Below are 17,830 nucleotides of genomic sequence, written 5' to 3'. Positions count from 1 at the left end.
ACTTCTTCTAAATGTCCTCTTACGTATAACAAAAATGAGTGGCTCTACCGAGGGAGTTTCTTGAACAAAATATTTTTAAAGCACTTGGGAGCCATGCTTTACAATAGCATTCCTAGTTCTTTTGCTGTGTGAGGATATCTTCTGTACCTTATTTTACTGAGACATTCAAGAAGGTTGGGAACAGCATCAGTGCAAATGACTGCTTTAGATATGATGCACAAAGCAATTTTAGGGAAGAATCTGGAGTAATGGAGGAGAACTGAACATTATAATAATGGGAAAGCACAAGAAAGGGCCCCTCTTATTTATTCATGATCAAGAAAAATTCTGTTGAGCTGTGAATGTTTCAATATATCTGTAACTGTATGCAAAATTTAGCACACAAAGGGGAAGTGCTACTGTGGATAAATTAGAAACATTTTTCATTATTCTATCACTGGAAGTAAAATTGTTAGTACATTAAGTTACTTCAGGATCACTTTATTTCCATTAATGACACAGAAAATACAATTGAAATTATTCATCCATTACTGAGTTCTTTAAACTGAGAGCTTTGAGCTTCTATAGAATACACTTAAATAACTAATTTAGAAAAAGGTGTTCATATTTTAAAAAATAAGGCCATCTTTTACTGTATGTCTATGAAGATGAAGTGTTAGGTAGTCACAGTTCATAACAGAATCAAGCTTCAGTTTTCCTACACAAGCTTCATATTTGGGACAGATATTTGTCAGTTTTATTCCTGTACTTTACTTGGAGAGGTAATGAGTTGTTGTAAGTCACACACACACACAAAACCAGCTGAGTATTCTTAGTTTATAAGTTTTTTTTTCATTTAAGCCCAATTTGAAATCCTGTCTTTTTTTAAGCTACTGTCTACAAATACTAAATAGCCCTATTTTTATGATTCTGTGGTCAGCACAAGTAGTCACTATGCCTGATGTTGAAAACAAGTAAACAATGTCCACAGTAATAAATGTCTGCAGGAACAAGACACTTGTATTATAAATTGTTTTGGATTTGCAGTACGTATTCTGTAAGAACAGGTCAGTGAAGCGTATTTTTATTTTTTTTTTTTACAAAATAATGCTTGTCATTATCAGGAGACCCCTAGAGTCAAGAAAAACAAGGCTGTAGCAGGAGAGAAGGAATTAAATTATATCATTGCATACCTGATTGTAAGTTCTACTAGTAAAGGGTCCTGCTAAGGTCTCCAAGAAAACTGAGGAACAATTATGCTTCCTATGCTTCCTCTGTCAGCATTCCAATCCATCATGTAAAGGGTGTTTGTGTACATGTGCACTGTCCATCTTGCCCAACACAACCAAATGTTCATTATTTCTGACTTAATAGTAGTATAGTCAAGATAATCCAAGTATTTGTCATAGCTCAGGTTTTCTACACTGCCAAGGGTAAGGTATAAGGCACGGAGGGATTTTTCCACCTGAAGCATGTATCTTCTGTACAAAGTTAAAATCTCAACACAAGTCTCTGGCAAGCATGGCAGCTTAATGGACTTTTAGATGTTGATACCACTCTGTCGCCAAAGTTTTTGTAATTAGTAAAAGGTAAGGCTACCTGTGCACATAGGTGATGCGACTCCTCCACTGATATTCACACCATCTTTCAAAACATTTCCATGACAAATAAATGCTTGGAGAACCTAAAAATCTGTGCTTCATGGAAGACTGAGACCTGCAGAGACACTGGAAAAATCAGTTGTTCTGAAATTGAAAACCAAATCCTGATTCCCAAATAAAGAGGTGTGCGTGGCCTGGACCAATACTGTCACATAAAATAATGCCAGCATGATAGCTGTGTGGTCCTTTTCTGTTTGTTTACTTGTTGTGTAATGGGTCCTCAGAGGATTCCAATATTCCTCAAAAGCAACATAAATTTTCTTGGATAGCTGTAACATTCAGTGTGTCATGATCAGTGACTGATGAATGTTGGTCAGGAGTTTGCTTTTAGTTCATCTCCTGAGTTTACTGAGCACTGAGAAGCATACCAACTTTCAGTAGTGTGTCTGCAATGTCCACTGTGATTCAGCAATTAGAAATTCAGCATTATTTTTTGTTCTTTTTTCTGGCAACATCACTTGTTTTGATTTTTTTAATCCAATTTGGGGCACACTGATTAAATAACGTCCTCTGAAAAAATATTTCCTGTCTTAAATTCTTAAAAATGGTCCCCCCATGTCCTATATAATCAAGATCTTGCCAGTCTGCTTTCAGTATGAAGACAGTTTGAGTCTGTTACTTGTTTGAAGCAACTTCAGCTGCCATCTTGCATATGCAGAGTGTCTTTACTGAGCACTTCTGGTGTATTTTAGAATGAGTTATTCTCAGGTGTTGGTAGTTAATGACTCACACATAGGTCTAACTGTAGCTCAGATGGGAGACAGCGAATTATATCCTTATTCCAGAGAAACATCAAATGGGTGGGAACTGAGGTCTGCTGTCTCCAACAGCTCCACAGTCATATGGGAACTGTTTCACTCTTCATGATGTTGAAAGGAAAGACAGAGAACAGGCAAGAAGGAAAGATTTTCTAGCCTAGTTTTGGCTGCTTTGACTTCTAGTGCCTGACATAGTTCTGAAAACTCATAATTCCTGAAAATACTGGAAGCACAAAAAGAAAATCTTGAATGCCGCAAGCAAGAATAGCATATTGTAAGGCATATGTAAAATACTTATTGCAGGCAGGAGAGGTGGGTTCAGGTTCTCTCCAACAAGGCATATCTATCCTAAGTGATCAAGTCCTAGATGGCTTTTCCACTGAGTGTTCTATCTTTGACCAGTTAAGGTGACTCACTCAAATTGCTGCCTCCTTCTTTAGTGCTTTATTTCTTTTGCTTTTTCACACATCATATCTTACTTTAATATATAATTCAATTAAATGTTTGTTTGCTTGTTTGTTTTTCCTTTCCACAAATAGTCTAAATAAGTACATTGTGAGAGAAATAAAACTGAAGTTATTTTTAATTTTTTTGAGCTTGGCAGCTTTTAAGTGCACCACTTTTTATTAGCTGGCAATTACACTTTTGGTGATGTAGAAATAAGAGCAACTAGATTGGACAAATAAATCTTTTTGAACTATATATAGCTTCCGTATATTAAAAACTTCACAGAATGAAAGCAGGGCTGACAAATTATCAGAAAAACCAATGATGTATATAATAGAATCTTTTTCCTTATTTTTTTCATCAAGATAGTGAGGAAGGCTTGATAGGGGTCTGTAATTGCTTCATTTGTTAAAAGCTGTCACAAATTATTCTGGCTTTGAGAAAAAATGTCTTGTCAATCTCTTCTTTTCTGTTCCCTCCCTCTACTTTGATTACCCATTTCAAGGCCTTTACTTTCTCTGCTAGGTAAAGTGCCCAGAAGTCAAGGGAGTTAAGCAGGGCTACTTAGTTCTGCTTCTAGCATAGTGTCAGTTGCAGCTCTGGGAATCATACGTTTCTGCTACTAGTCTCTGTAATGGTTATGTTCAAAATGGCTTATGTCATCATGTCATCAAGTTCATGTCAGAGAGACATGCTTTAAAACAGGTACTGGGGCTGAACACACTGGTTTGCAGTGACAAGCAAATAAACAGAAGAATAATATCTTAATATCTTTCTGTTTTCTTTCCATTTTATGATTTTTTAGCCAAAATATATGTGTGTCTTAGCTTTGACAGGATTGTATATCGCTGTGTAAAATATCACCTGTTAGCAATTTATATCATTGTGACTAACAGTGGAAACCTTGTTATGTATCAAAAGAAATGTAGCATTATGAAAGAAATGAAATATGGTGTTACTTTGGGTGTCTCCATAATATAAATTTTTTCTTAGTGGGTTTTTAAAAATCTCTCTGATTTTAAAAGCTTGAAAGTAATATTCTTATGCAGCTCTCTCTTACTTTGGATTATACATTCTACAATGAGTATATATTTATTGTTTTATTTCTTCATAGATATTTCATTGATCATAACACGGAAGAAGATAGGTATTTCACCATTGACGCTAGTACTGGGACCATTAAGACTGCCAAGATCTTTGACAGAGAGGAGACACCTTGGTACAACATCACAGTGGCTGCTTCTGAGATAGGTAAATAGTATATTTGGAACATAGTATTAAAAAAAAAAATTAGAAAGGAAAATAATAATTTTCAGATTTTTAGAAACACTGTCTTGAGATGTTACATTCTTTTTAACACCATTGGGTTTTTTAGCCAGTTTGGATAAAGGAGAATTTTCTCTGTGTGTGTAAATTCCCTAATTCCACAGAACAAATAAACAAACCTCCACATGCCTGTGTGATTCCACCTGTGTAAATTTACCATGTTTTTCTGTATGTGATAGAAGGCTGCCAGTTTGTATAACTTAGAAGATAAGACTATATAGTACTGTCTGACAAATTCATCTTTCCTCCTTGTATCTGCTATTAACCTACTCCAGCAAATTTCATGTTAAATATGCTAATATTAATTTATATCTGACAGGTGCCTAGTCATTGCTGATTATCAGGGTATACCTCCAGCCTTTTAATAGGCAAATTGCCAAGTAAAAATACAATAAACACTTGCCTGTGCATTTGAAAGGCCTCAAAGTCTGATGAATTTACATTGCCTCAGAAAAGCCCTGCAACAGTCAAGAAATGCCTGACGGAGTAGTCCCAGATAAATATTTTTACATGAGGCAAGGACAGTTTAAAAAACATTTCAGTTAACCTTTTTATTACAAGGTCTTTATTTTAGCACAAAGTTTTAAAGTTTAAAAAATCAACAAACAGAATTAAAAAAAAAATCACAGCCTGGATCAATAGATCCAGTCCTGCTTAAGTACTCTGGTAATATTGTCTTTCAGTGACAGTGATTTTGATCAAAACTGTGAACTATTTTTACATATATTCCTTTCCTTTTTCTTTTTTTTTTCCTTTTTTTGGGTATATTCCATCACTGTCAGATGACACAATACAGGTTTTACCTGTAACAGGTTTCACTGATATTATTGAGCCCCACTCTGCTTTCATCTGTTTCATTTCCAGGTTAAAAAGAACAACAAATTGTTTCTTACTATTATACCTGCTTTTGCAACTAAATTGAAATTTTGAACTAAGTCATTTTCTATTATTTAGAGTTTTATGGTTTTATGGTTACCTTTAAAGAAGGTAACCACTGACACTTCAATGTGTTTGACAGTGTCTTAATACATAATGTGTTATTTCAGTGCAGCATGAAATAACATATAATTTTAGCCTAATCATAAGCAGGTGCATTGTAAGTGTTAATTTGAATTAAGATTTAAAAGCCACATTGGGACATACTGACAAAAGCTGTAGTCACTAGTCTTTGGGAAGCCATCCAAATGTAATTATTTTGCAGGAATAAATCTCAGTAGCATTAAACTTAAATGTAGCTTTCTACACATTATTTATTTCACATAGTCAAATGAGTGGTAGTACACATACCATACTGGGAGAACAGTATGGAGAATAGAGAAGAATTATGTTTATAACGAAAAGACAACAGAATGAATAATGAAGATTAAATGCCATTTTTTTTAAGACAGCCTGCTTAGATTTCTCCATTCCAGGTGCAATTTGTTACAGGTAAACAGAGATTTTTTTTTTTTTTTTTTCTCCCTTGCATGCTTTTCTTACTGTTAAAGTTGGGGTTGGAAGCATAAGTAAATCTATAATGTCAGTTTTAAAAACAATTCAGTTATGAAAAAAGGAAGAGACAGCAGTGAAGAAGAGATGGATGACAGGCAGACTGACAGGCAGCCTAAATGATGGACAGCCTTTCCTTGTGTCTACTTCTTTGGCCATTTTCTTACTCACAGTAATTTGAAAATTGCAACATTGCTGTACTTTTCCAAATCCATTGTAAAATCAGTAATTGGATCTATGATGGAAGAAGGAGCATATGTTGTGTAGAGAACATCAATGCCAAAACTCATTATGTTAAGTGCTATCTATTCCATATCTACAGCCTTTTATGGCATTCACTTTCGAGTCCATACACAAGGAATTGCAGAACTAAGACTAAAGTTGAAAAATAAGTGGAAGGCTATGACCAAAATGTTATTTAGCTGTGAGAGTGGCAGTCTTCAAGTTCATCTGACATGGTACAATGCATTTGTAGCTTCTGACACCATTTGCTTAGCCAGGAACATAGCAGAATCTGCAAGGCCCGGAAAGATTGTACTGTTTCAACAATAAGAGGTGCTCTGCTAAAATAATGTTCTGGTTATAGTTAGTTTCTTGAAATGTTTTCCTCTCTTGACTTTACGCTACACTTCACTGACAGAATTTGTTTCTACTGATCATCATTTGTGCAGCTATTTGTAACTGTTCTTATTTTATGCAAAAGAAATTTAGAATCAACATCACATTTCTACCCTCAAATGTATGATATCCTTATGCTGCAGCCTTATTGTTTCTGAAACTTTCATAAGATGTTTTCTTTCCGTTTTAGTCTCAGTATGTGATACACACCCTGCATTGATCAAATGTCCCCTTTGAAATCAGTAGAAGATCTACCGCTTTCCTCTGTAGGAGTAATGTTGATGTAATGATCAGTGGGTTTTTTTCTGTTTATGCAGATACTTCCTAAAGTACGCCAGAGGTCATTGCCACAAGAATGGATGGGGCAATCCCTTTTTTCTTTAACATGTACTGTTCTTTAACAGCAGCATACAGTGAGGAAGAGCGGGATTTTTTTGTCCAGGGCACAGCACTGAAGCTGTTGCTTTGATTGTTTCAGTACTAGTACTTCCTGAAAACTCCCTGTGGTATTAGAGAATAAAAAAGATGATAAAATAATAGTGTATTTTATACTGAAGGATCTACAGACTATCTTTGGGGCAGGGGGAAGAACTACAAATTAATGGCAGTAGGATTTTAAGATAATGTTTTACATAGGATTATTCACATTGCATTAGTTTGTTAAATTATTTGAAAAAGTTTATAAAACAGTATTTGAAAGAGGAAGGGGATAGAATTTGCTTGTCTCTATTAAAGGCTTTTTACCAAGTCTTTGACAAGAGTAATGGAAATAGGAAAATACAGAGCAAGTGCACAGAGTTTTATAACTGTTGAAAGACTGATTTAGAGGAAAGAAATACAGTCATAGTGAATGGTTGTTCCTTTGGGAGTGGAAGAAGTTAAGGCTGAGCTATTTTAAGGACTGTTGTAGGATCTGTCAATTAGAATTCTTTATAATGATAGCACACAATTATAGGAAGTGATTCAGATTCCCAAGTAACATCCATAACTGCTAAGAATTAAGGAAGACTGAGAGACTTGTGTAAGAACAAGACACATGGAAGTGTGGGCTACATAAATGAATGGTGAAGTGGACTGAAAATTGCCAGAAATGGCAGGCTCAAAGGGTTGTGATCAGCAGCCCAAAGTGCAGCTGGAGGCCAGTCACTAGTGGAGAACCCCCAGGGGCTAATAAGGGATACAATACTGTTTAATGTCTTCATTAATGAGCTGGCTGATGGGACAGAGTGCACTCCCAGCCAGTTTGCAAATGACACAAAACTGGAGAAATGGCTGATACATCAGAGGGTCATGCTGCCATCCAGAGGGATCTCAACAGTCTGGAGAAATGGGTGAACAGGAACCTTGTGAAGTTCAATAATAGGAAATGCAGAGTCCAGCACCTGGAGAGGAATGCACCAGTACACACACAGGGACAACTGGCTGTAGAGCAGCTTCTCAAAAAAGGACATGGAGGTCCTGGTGGATGCAAGCTGAACATGAGCCAGCAATATGCCCTTGTGGCAAAGAGGGCCAACTGCATCCTGCACTTCATGAGGAAGAGTGTTGCCAGCAGGTTGAGGGAGGTGATCCTTCCCCTCTATACAGCACTGGTGAGACCACATGTGGAATGCTGGGTCCAGATCTGGGTTCCCAGTGTAAGAGAGACATGGAGCAACAGGACTAAGTCCAGTGAAGGGGCATGAAATCATTAAGAACTAGAGCACCTGTCATACAAGGAGAGACAGAAAGAGCTGGGACTGTTCAGCCTGAAGATGAGAAGACTCCGAAGAAGCTTATCAGTGTGTTTAAATACCAGATGGGGAGTAAAGAAGATGAGTAAAGATGAACAAAGATGAGGAAAGACTCATCTGAGTAGTATCCAGTAAAATGACAGGAGGCAATGTGCACAAATTGAAATACAGAAAATTCCATTTAAATATAAGAAGAAAAATGTTTTTACTGGGGCATTGGTCAAAAGTTGGGACAGGTCACCTAGAGAGTTTGTGGAGTCTCTGTTCTTGGCGATATTCAACTGGACACAGACCGGAGCAATGTACATTAGTTGACCCAGCACTAAGCAGGGGAGTTGGACCTGCTGGTCTATGGAGGTGACTTCCAACCTCAACCATTCTGCGATTTTGTGGTATTGGGAACTGTGTGTTAAATGTGGGGAAGCAAGACAACTGTTTCTCACAAACAGTGGTGTATTCTCAACAAACAGAGGTGGTTGTAAAAATAACCATGAGTGTTTCAACTAAGGTTTCTCTCTAGCATATAGTAGTGCTGATAACAAAAACAAAAGCAACAATAACAGCAAGCCCCCAAATCACAGACCCTGCAGGGAAAGGTGGCACTATAATATAAATGGATGGACTTCTGCCAGTTCCAAAGCCAATTTCAGTTAGAAAAATAAACAGGTACTTTGAAGTTTTCAAAGCAGTTTTGCAAATTAGACAAATAATAGTATCCTTGAAGTCTTCCTGTTCAATAAGAAGGAATAAAAGCTGCAGGGAGACACAAACAGTGATGATTGAAGGAATCCGAGAATGTCTTGATTTGAGAATCAAAGTGAAGATTGTAGTTTTCACTAGAAATTTCTACTTAGACATATAGCAAGGAAAAATGTCAGGAAGCTCCTTTTAGATACAAATTCTAAAAACTGAGCTGACTGTGTTCAATATCTGCTTAATAGACACAGAGCAAACCAGCTTCCACATATGGCTTTCAGATGATGATAACATCAAGAGATTACTGGGATTCATAAAGTACTGGACATTTAGATGGATAATAAGAATATCTGTGAATGTAATAAGAAATGTGATTTTTTGGAAGCAAGATAAGTGCTTATGTTTCAGGGCATATCCAAAACTATATTTCAGAGATTTGAAATATACTTTCCATTGGGAATTTTTCACATAGTTCTCTTATACAACTGGTAAGTATACCAGTGTGTAAAATAGATTTCTGGCTTTACTAGATCATCAGTCTTTTCAGGATGAAGTTGCGGTGTTCCTGAGTGTCTCCAAAATCCTCTGCAATGGTTGAGAATGGATTTACCTAAAGAACCAAATTGAATGCAATGAATGCACAAATCTGTATTTGAAGGGTCCATAAAGAGTTCCTAATCTGTAAAACTGTGGAGAGATTGTGGAGAACAGAACTGAAATAATAGGATTCCTGCCAGGTCCTGTCAGATCCTCCAGACTTAAAGAATTGCTAGCGAGAGAGTAAAAAATGAACACATGAAAGGATACTGCACATACAGAGCTTTGACATCACGGTGTATTAGATATCAAAATACTTAAGAGTCATCATTGTGCAATCGATTTAACAGACAAAGCAAAAACCACCAAGGCTATCAGACAAAATCAGATATTGGAAAAAAAATAAATATATTTGTTTGTGTTTATATGTCTTCTGCATTTGCTTCTCCATCCATATTCCTCATACTAGCTTCAGGGAATAAGAAGCCAAAGTGTTGAGTTAGAGCAATACCTCATTGACAAAACATGCAATACCCTGCGTTGTGGTATTGAAGAGATCCCAGGAAAATGCAGTCATTTCAAAAACTACAAAAAGAAATAATTTTCAGAGATGTTTTCATAGAGGGCAAATAAATTCTATTCAGAATCAAAATATGTGAAAAGGCAGGACAGCTCACAAGAATAAGAGTTTGGAACGGTTAGTTTGCAAGAATTAGGGTAAAAACATTAAAGTGCATGTTCTAATAACATTTTTTTCATCAGTAAGTTTTGGTAGAAACAGAAACAATAACAGAAAGATGTAGTTATACAATTCAGAGGAAAACAGGATGCACAGAGAGAAATAATAATTTGCAGCAATGACCTATAAAACCCCTTGAGATTTTGAATAAATATTGAAAGCTCTAAAATTACATTAAATAAACAGATAAAGTGTATAATTATAGTGAGGTGCAGTTATATCTTTTCTTTAGGTGCACAAGGATATTGCCACCTCATATTGCCATCAGTGAACAGCAATTTATTAGAAGAATTTGCGAGTTCTTCTTCATGTTTTATGGTTACATTGCAGCAGAAAAGACATTTCTAAGATTTTGGTAGGAGATCAAAATATATGTTACTTCTGATAGCACTACATGAGACTGTCATGGAGAATGAGAACTGAAGATAGAGTGGAGATGTAAAGTAAACAATAAACCTGTTAATGCTATTAAGAGGCACACTGATTTATTTTACAAGAAGTAAAATCAAAAGGCAAAAATACAAAATTAATTTCTGTTTATTCTGAAACACATGAAAACAACATGTAGGCATCTTCTAGGCATCATAGATTTTCTTCTCTGTTTCTCTGGGGAAAGGTATGATGAAGATAATCCTACATTGTCATCTGAATATGGTGTAGGGTATGGCCCTTCCTGCCTACCAAAGTGGGTCCCCAAAGAAGAGACAGCGCTTGGGATCACATGACATTTCCCTGTTCAGGGCTTTGTGAATCAGTACCAGAATCTCAAAATGGACAATTCTGACCACAGAATCAGTATATCTTGTGGTGCCTTGATCTACTCAGGAGGTGAGCACCAGTGTTGTCTATAAGCTGCAGAATTTTATTTGCATCAAGGCAGAGGGAGTTGACAGCTTGAGATCACTGAATGTTTTACATCTGCTGCAGTCCTATATCTCCTACTATTGCTACTGCTACCACTACTAGCATGATCCAAGAGAAGTGATCAGTGCCTTCAGGTTTGTGTGCATCAGTGAAAAGTCAAATTTTGCTATAAGAAAAAATAAAACATTTTCTAGCCAACTTCAGGTAACAATATTTAAAGATACCCACTATCTTATTAAAGCAGAATAGAACATTACACTTATTACTAGATTCTGCATAATTTTCTCCTTGACAGAAATCTTAGTTTATAACATATACAGCATCCTGAATTAAACCCAGTATTTTCTGAATCTTACTGCTCTCACTTACATACTAGACATACTTTCATCATTTTAGTTCTGTTTCTATAGTATATTTTATCCTTCCTAGATCTACTCTAGGAAGATCTACTCTAGTCCTCTAATGTGTCAAAACTAATCATTAGAGAAGTGTGATGAGTGCTTTCTACTTCTCTTTAAAAAAGTACTGGAATAGTAGTTGAACTCCCTAAGTATTGGTTTGCCTCATAAGGACTCAAAAAGATGTCAAAAGGAGAAAAAACAAAGTTGTTACTGTACTGATTAAGATCATTATTTAACATTGCTGATGCAAAAGCATAGGCATTCATTCTAATCCTATGTTACATGAATATTTTTGTTCTAGATCATGAAAACATGTAAAATTATTCAATTTTTTAATAAAATCCTTCACTCTTTTAAAATAGTTCAGGCTGTCTCTGGGTAAAATTATTCACTCAGCTTTCATAATAACTGTTTAACTACACCATTCTAACTTAAAAATAACTCAGAGTAAATGAAAAGCAAAAAACCGAAACCACAAAAGACTGTTGATGTCAGGACTGCTATTCTCATGTCATTCAGGTGGAATTTGTTTTCATAAAGCCCATGGGAATTTTATTTCTATGAAAAAGAAGTCTCAGACAACAGTAGCTGTATTAAAAAGCTTTCTTCTTAAACAGGGGGTTTCAAGTTTGCCCACAGAAATTAATGGAAGAGAAGATTCAAGGCTTCAGACTGATTGTTGACAGGGACTTCTGTAAGTTCGCAGTGGACTTGCTGGTGGAGGCGCTGATACTCAATGAAATTGATTTACTTCACAGATATTTAGTATTCTGGCAGAACTATTTATTCTGGGAAAAGTCTCAAGCATAAGAAAGCAAGTCCCTAGCATAGGTGAATCACAGCAATGTTTCTGCTTCAGTTACCCCTTAAAACAGTGAGCAATCACTTTGAAAAATCTACTTTTGAGGCATAATGCTAATAGGACACAGAATGGATCTGGCTGTTCTATAGTGCGCAGGCCTGAAATATATGTCAGCACTGATTATCTTAAAACTGGAAATCTGCCAAACTGCTGAAAGAAATTTATATAATTAACAAAAATGTACTACTAAAAGGACCAGTTCTTAGAGTGGTTTGGAGATTGCAGGTGAGTTGTACACCTGAAAAAGATTGGAGCTTATATTTATTTTATAATAAAACAACAAAACCAAACCTTAAAAAAAAGTTTGTAAGGTCCCTCTTAATTCATTCTTATTCTCTCCCTCCATTATAAACTGTGCTATCATCTTGCATGCACATTTATGTAATAAACACGATCTGACAAACTTCAAGATTGTTTTGGTAAGTGGTGTTAATATTTTCCCTATTAGCATTTTGTAGTGAGTAGGATGTCAATATGGAAATTTGCCTGCAAATGTCAATGATCCCATGAGGTAACTGCTTCCAAAAAGATACTAATAACACCTTGTGCATTAAGAACTCTTTTGAACTGGTAAGATTTGAATTCTTTGTACCGCAAAGCAGATGCAGAACAAATAAAGGTGAAAATCTCTGAATCTCCATGAAATCTCTGTGAAAATAATGCAGATTTAACAGACTAGAGTAAGACTGCACTGGATAGTAGTGACAGGCATACAAGAGGACACATTCAAGATCAGGCAAAGAGATCTGATACACTGTACTGAAACAAAAGTATTTACCATTTTTTTGCCACACATTGGACTAAAAAGTTTGATTTTTCTTCCCCAGTAACTATTTCAAACATTCCAGACCTATAGAGCAGTTCTCTATCTCTGGTACCCTCTGTCCTGTGCTTTTTCTGCTTTTTTGCTCCCTTCCTCTTAGATGCATTATGTGCCCTTATAGCTTAGAAGATGGCCCTGCTTTGAGCTGAAGACTGGACCAGTGACCTCCAGAAGTCCCCTTCAGCTAAGATTTTCCAGTGATTTTATGGTTATCTGATAATCACAACTTTTTTTGCCTTCTGGCAAAAGATTCTTCAGGATTTCTCTAGTATTAAAATCTTCAATTCCTTCACTATAGATTATGAATCCACTCCCAAACGGATTTATTTGTCCTTAACCCTTTACTGTGATCTCTGCCTTCCACATCCTTTCCATGCTTTTGTGTGCTCTCTCTTTATCTGCTTTGTGTCCTTCCTTTAATTGATACCACTTTCTAGTTCACATACCTCACAAACTATGTGCAAGAGCCTCCTGAACAAAGCCTCAAGAACAAAATTCCTTTGAGCCATAGGTCATCTCTAGATCATCTATGACTATATATCATGTTCTGTAATTATAGGATTTTTGTAATTGGATTTTCTGATAACATTGACAGAGGAAGTTACCTAAATGAGTTTGTAAACTATATTTCAGTGAGCAATATATTGTTCTGCACAATCTGAGGATCTACCTCCAGGGAAGGACCAAACATCTTTTGTGTTAATACTCATACTGCAGAGGGTCTCCTGGAGAGAAGATTGCTTCTTTCAGTAATAAGAGTAAAGGTAGATGAACGATTCCTTTCTCCTAACTACTTAGTGAACAGCCAAGTGTCATTCTTCCTCACCTTCACTTCATATATTCCTAGCATTTTAACATTCCTCAGTTTTCCACTGAAAGTGTTTTCTAGATAGCAGTGGAAAGCTTCAGTTTTGCATGAACACAATAAGCAGATAACCTGCTTTAGTCCCTTAGTTCACCTGTTAAAAAAGTATTCATCATTTTGGGGTAAAACTGAAAATATCAACAGCCAAGGAAAATTTCAGCAAGAAAATGGAATTTGCAAGTCTTTAAATGTCTTCTGAGTGTGTTCTTCTAACTTCTAATGCTAATGTTAATTGAGAATAGAGGTTCCTATATTATTACATCCTATTATAGTCTTCTTCCTTTTCTATTGACATTTTGATCTCCTTTCCATTCCCATTTTATAGGGATAATTGACTAAATTCTAAAAGTGAATTAAAATCATAAGGTGAACACAGACATATTAGTTAAAAAGAGAATGTGAAAAATATGAAGAGAACTTCTAAACCCCAGGCTCTTTGACTAGTATCCCAGGTAAAAACAGAGGAGGACAAATCTCTCACTTTGTCAAAAGAAGCTTCAGCATTCTCAAATATTCTTTCATTGTGAGACTATATTACTGGTGTCTTTGAAGCCAAATATGTGTCTAATCAATGTTTTTAAGAATTCTGAGCAGAGGCCATTAAAGGTGTGACAAATCTAAGGCATTTTACAAATGACCCTTTTTGACAGAAGCATGACGTGGATTAATTAAGATCAAAATAACCAAGCTGAATGAGGTTTAGAGTACTAATATTTCTCTCTTTTTCTTTTTTTTTTTCTTCTCATGAGCACACACAGGGACATGCAATTTTAAAATGTCAATCTGTAAGACCCCATTCTTCCATCTTGTTGCATTTGAAAGATTGACTTTGCTGTCTTCTACTGATTTAATTGGTGGAAGTAAAATGAAGTTTGTCATCTAACCGATTGACACTTATATATTCAGAAGGATTTTTTTTAGCTAATTATAAAAAGTTTTAATATATAATTCTTTCAATGAACTAAAATTTTCTAAGTACTTAGTAGTAAGAACAAGGGAATTATGGATTTTGAAGAAATGGGTTTTTTTCCAATTTTATCATGGAAAGCGTATTCTCATTGAAAGGATTCTATTTATTGTGCTTTTGGGGGGTGAACTCTTTTTGAGAGTGAGCTCTCATGAAAGTACAGATCATAGCCTAAGACACTGTTTCTTAAACATTGTTTTCTTACTGGTATGTTACTGCTAAAGCAAGAGTCATTAACTACTTTGTGTAATAGCATAACAACTTGTGAGGAAGCTGAACTCAAGCTTGGGAGAGGTTTATATGTGCTTATGCATTCATATTTTCTTATTATTTTGGTATTTTATTTCCTAAACTATTTAAGAGACTGAAAAAAATTTAAAAGTGTTAATATTTTTTGTATTAGATTTTATCCAACATTGTGATAACACTTTTACATTCATCACAAAGCAATTGATCGTTTCTTAGCATACAGTGTGACAGTATGCGATAACTCTAACAGCTTTCTCCCACTTCATTTCCAGAATAACTTGCATTTTTATTGATATAACAGTGACTTAAGACTCATACCACACTTTCCACTCTTTTTTTAAAAAATTCTTTTTCAAAACAATCTAGTTCTCATCCAGTTATTGTGTTAAGAAACCATGTTTAAATTGAGGATGTCATGGAATATTGAGTATTTCAAAAGGCTTAATACACCCTTGTGTATTTTGCAGACAATCCTGGGCTAGTGAGCCACGTTCCAGTTGGTGTTAGAATCCTGGACGTCAATGACAACCCTCCAGAACTCGCCAGAGAGTATGATGTAGTTGTCTGTGAGAATGCAAAGCCTGGTCAGGTAACTCTCACAGTTATCTTTCTCCCAGTGAGAAAGAAGAATTATTTTATTTGTTAATGCCACATATGTAAGAAGTTTGATTCGGGGAACACACACCATAATTCTTTCTACTTTCATTTTCGTATTTCACTTTTGATTCAACTTTTTAACTCTATGAGGCTGAAGGGAGATCTGGGAATTTGTTCAATATATCTTTCTTGTTCAATATATCTTTCTGCAACTAAACACCCAAACTATCTTCAGTAAAGATAGGCAAAACTTTAATCTTGTCAGATAGTGATGGAATTTGACAAGCCACTATCCTGAACAAAATGGATGAAGTAAATTTAACATCTCTCATCTAGAGTGCCACATCGTAGCAAGGTTTCAAATAGAGCTCAGTGAAATGGCTGGTTAACACGGCTCCCATCGTCACTCTTTGCATGCTGATTGTCCTTGTCTGTGCAGGGTCATTATGGAAAAGATGTTGAATGGGTTTTTCACAACTATGTGCATGGGAAGGGTCAGAACTGAGACTGAATAGCTGAATCACATGCCAGCCACTGCTCCTGTGATCAATGCACTTCACTGCAGTCCATGGTTTGACAATTTTAACAGGTGCTTTTGCTTTTTTGCATAGATTGAGCTTTTACCCAGCACTCTATGCTGGTTTTGCATTATTACACATGTTCTAAGTTGCAGTTGTGAGCTCACATCTTTCCTGAGGAATATATTGCTAGTAATAACAGTTTTCTTATCAAATCTTCAAAAGCAGTGTACATAAATGTAATTTCTATTTTTAATGTTGACTCTATAAAAATGCTGTATTTCATCAGACTATAGGCTGATCAAATTTAACTTGACTCTAACAGTGGCCAAAACCTGACACCTATAGAGCAGTATAAGAACATGACAAGCCTGTATGATGCTTACCCCTGCTTTCCCTGGTCTCGGTCATTTGCAGATCCAATTGTGGTTTCTGTGTTTTTAATAGTCCTTTAATAATCATCTCATATGAATCTGTCTAGCTTTTCCTACAACAAACATAAACTTTTGATATCTGCTACCTCATGCAGCAAGGAATTTTACAGTTCAGTTGCATGTTTCAGGAAGACTTACCACCTTTTTTTTTTTTTTTTAATCTTCTCATGCTGTCTTCAATTCCTATTTACCAGTTCTTGTGTTGGGGGAGAGAGAGAGACAGTGCAGTTGATCCCTACTTATTATCTCTGTGCCATTCATAAATCTGTAGCACATTGCCCCTCAGCTGTCTCTTGTCCAGACTGAAGAGTCTTACTTAACTTGGACAAGCTATGATAAAGGCTTTCTAGACTTTTGATCATTCATCTTGTCCTTCTCTAAACTTTCTCCAATTCCTCTCTATTCACCTTGAGATCAGGAATCAAGATTCAAGATGCAGGTATGCAGTGGTTTATCATTCCTATCATAGTTTATGCTTCACACTATATGATGATCTCTGCTGTCTTCTCTATTCCTTTCCTAGCAATTTCTAACAGTGACTTTGCTTTTTAACCACTAGTAAGCACTGAATGCAAAAAACTGCCTGCCATAGCACCAGTATCATTAGAAGTAATTAATGGTTAGCTCGGAGATCATCAACGTGTAGGTGAAGTTAAGACTTTATGTATAATGAATTTCACCTGTCTTTGTATTGCCTGGCTGCTGAGCATTGCAAGGTCTTTAGTGTCAGCCCTTCCTCTTTTCTTCCTTGAATAACTCAGTATCATAGGTAGATTTGGTGGGCTTATTATTCATACTCTTGAAGACATTTATTATTACACTGACCAACAAGTAGCCTAGCATAAATCTGTGTGGAACAGGAACTCTCTGTGACTTCCTCTCCGTGTGGAATAGACAATTTACAGAAGAGACCCTGCTTTTGAGCATTTATTTGTGCAAGGACCTTCCTCTTATCTCATGACTGCATAGTTTTCTTCAGTGCTCTCATTGAGACACCTCACTCAAAGCCTTTGAAAAATCTAAGTAGGTCTGTCTATCAACTGAATATCTCTTATTAACACGCTTATTAAAGTAAAAATAACGTTCTAAAAACCTCAAATAGATCCAAATATAGGAGAGTTAGAACTTGTAAAAGACTAATTTTTAACAAAAAAAGATAAAATCTTTTAAGCATTAATTACAATTGCTTTCAACATATTCTGATATTTTTAGAATAATATAATTTAACAATCATTGTTAAATTGTTAGAATTATAATAAGCTAAAGCA

The 17,830-nt window shown here is 35.7% G+C and overlaps 1 protein-coding gene across 1 annotated transcript in view; it reads left to right on the top strand.

Moving 5' to 3' along the window:
* Positions 1-17,830, top strand: part of CDH18 (cadherin 18) — a 273,081-nt gene that overhangs the window by 235,461 nt on the left and 19,790 nt on the right. The window contains exons 9-10 of the mRNA XM_074826463.1: positions 3,960-4,096; positions 15,481-15,602. Coding sequence (XP_074682564.1) covers positions 3,960-4,096; positions 15,481-15,602 — 259 coding nt within the window. The remainder of the gene's footprint in view (positions 1-3,959; positions 4,097-15,480; positions 15,603-17,830) is intronic.

Source organism: Strix aluco, chromosome 1 (genome assembly GCF_031877795.1).
Source record: "Strix aluco isolate bStrAlu1 chromosome 1, bStrAlu1.hap1, whole genome shotgun sequence".
Lineage (NCBI taxonomy): Eukaryota > Metazoa > Chordata > Aves > Strigiformes > Strigidae > Strix > Strix aluco.
The sequence above is the reverse complement of the archived record's forward strand: the minus strand, read 5'-3'. Positions and strand labels throughout refer to the sequence as shown.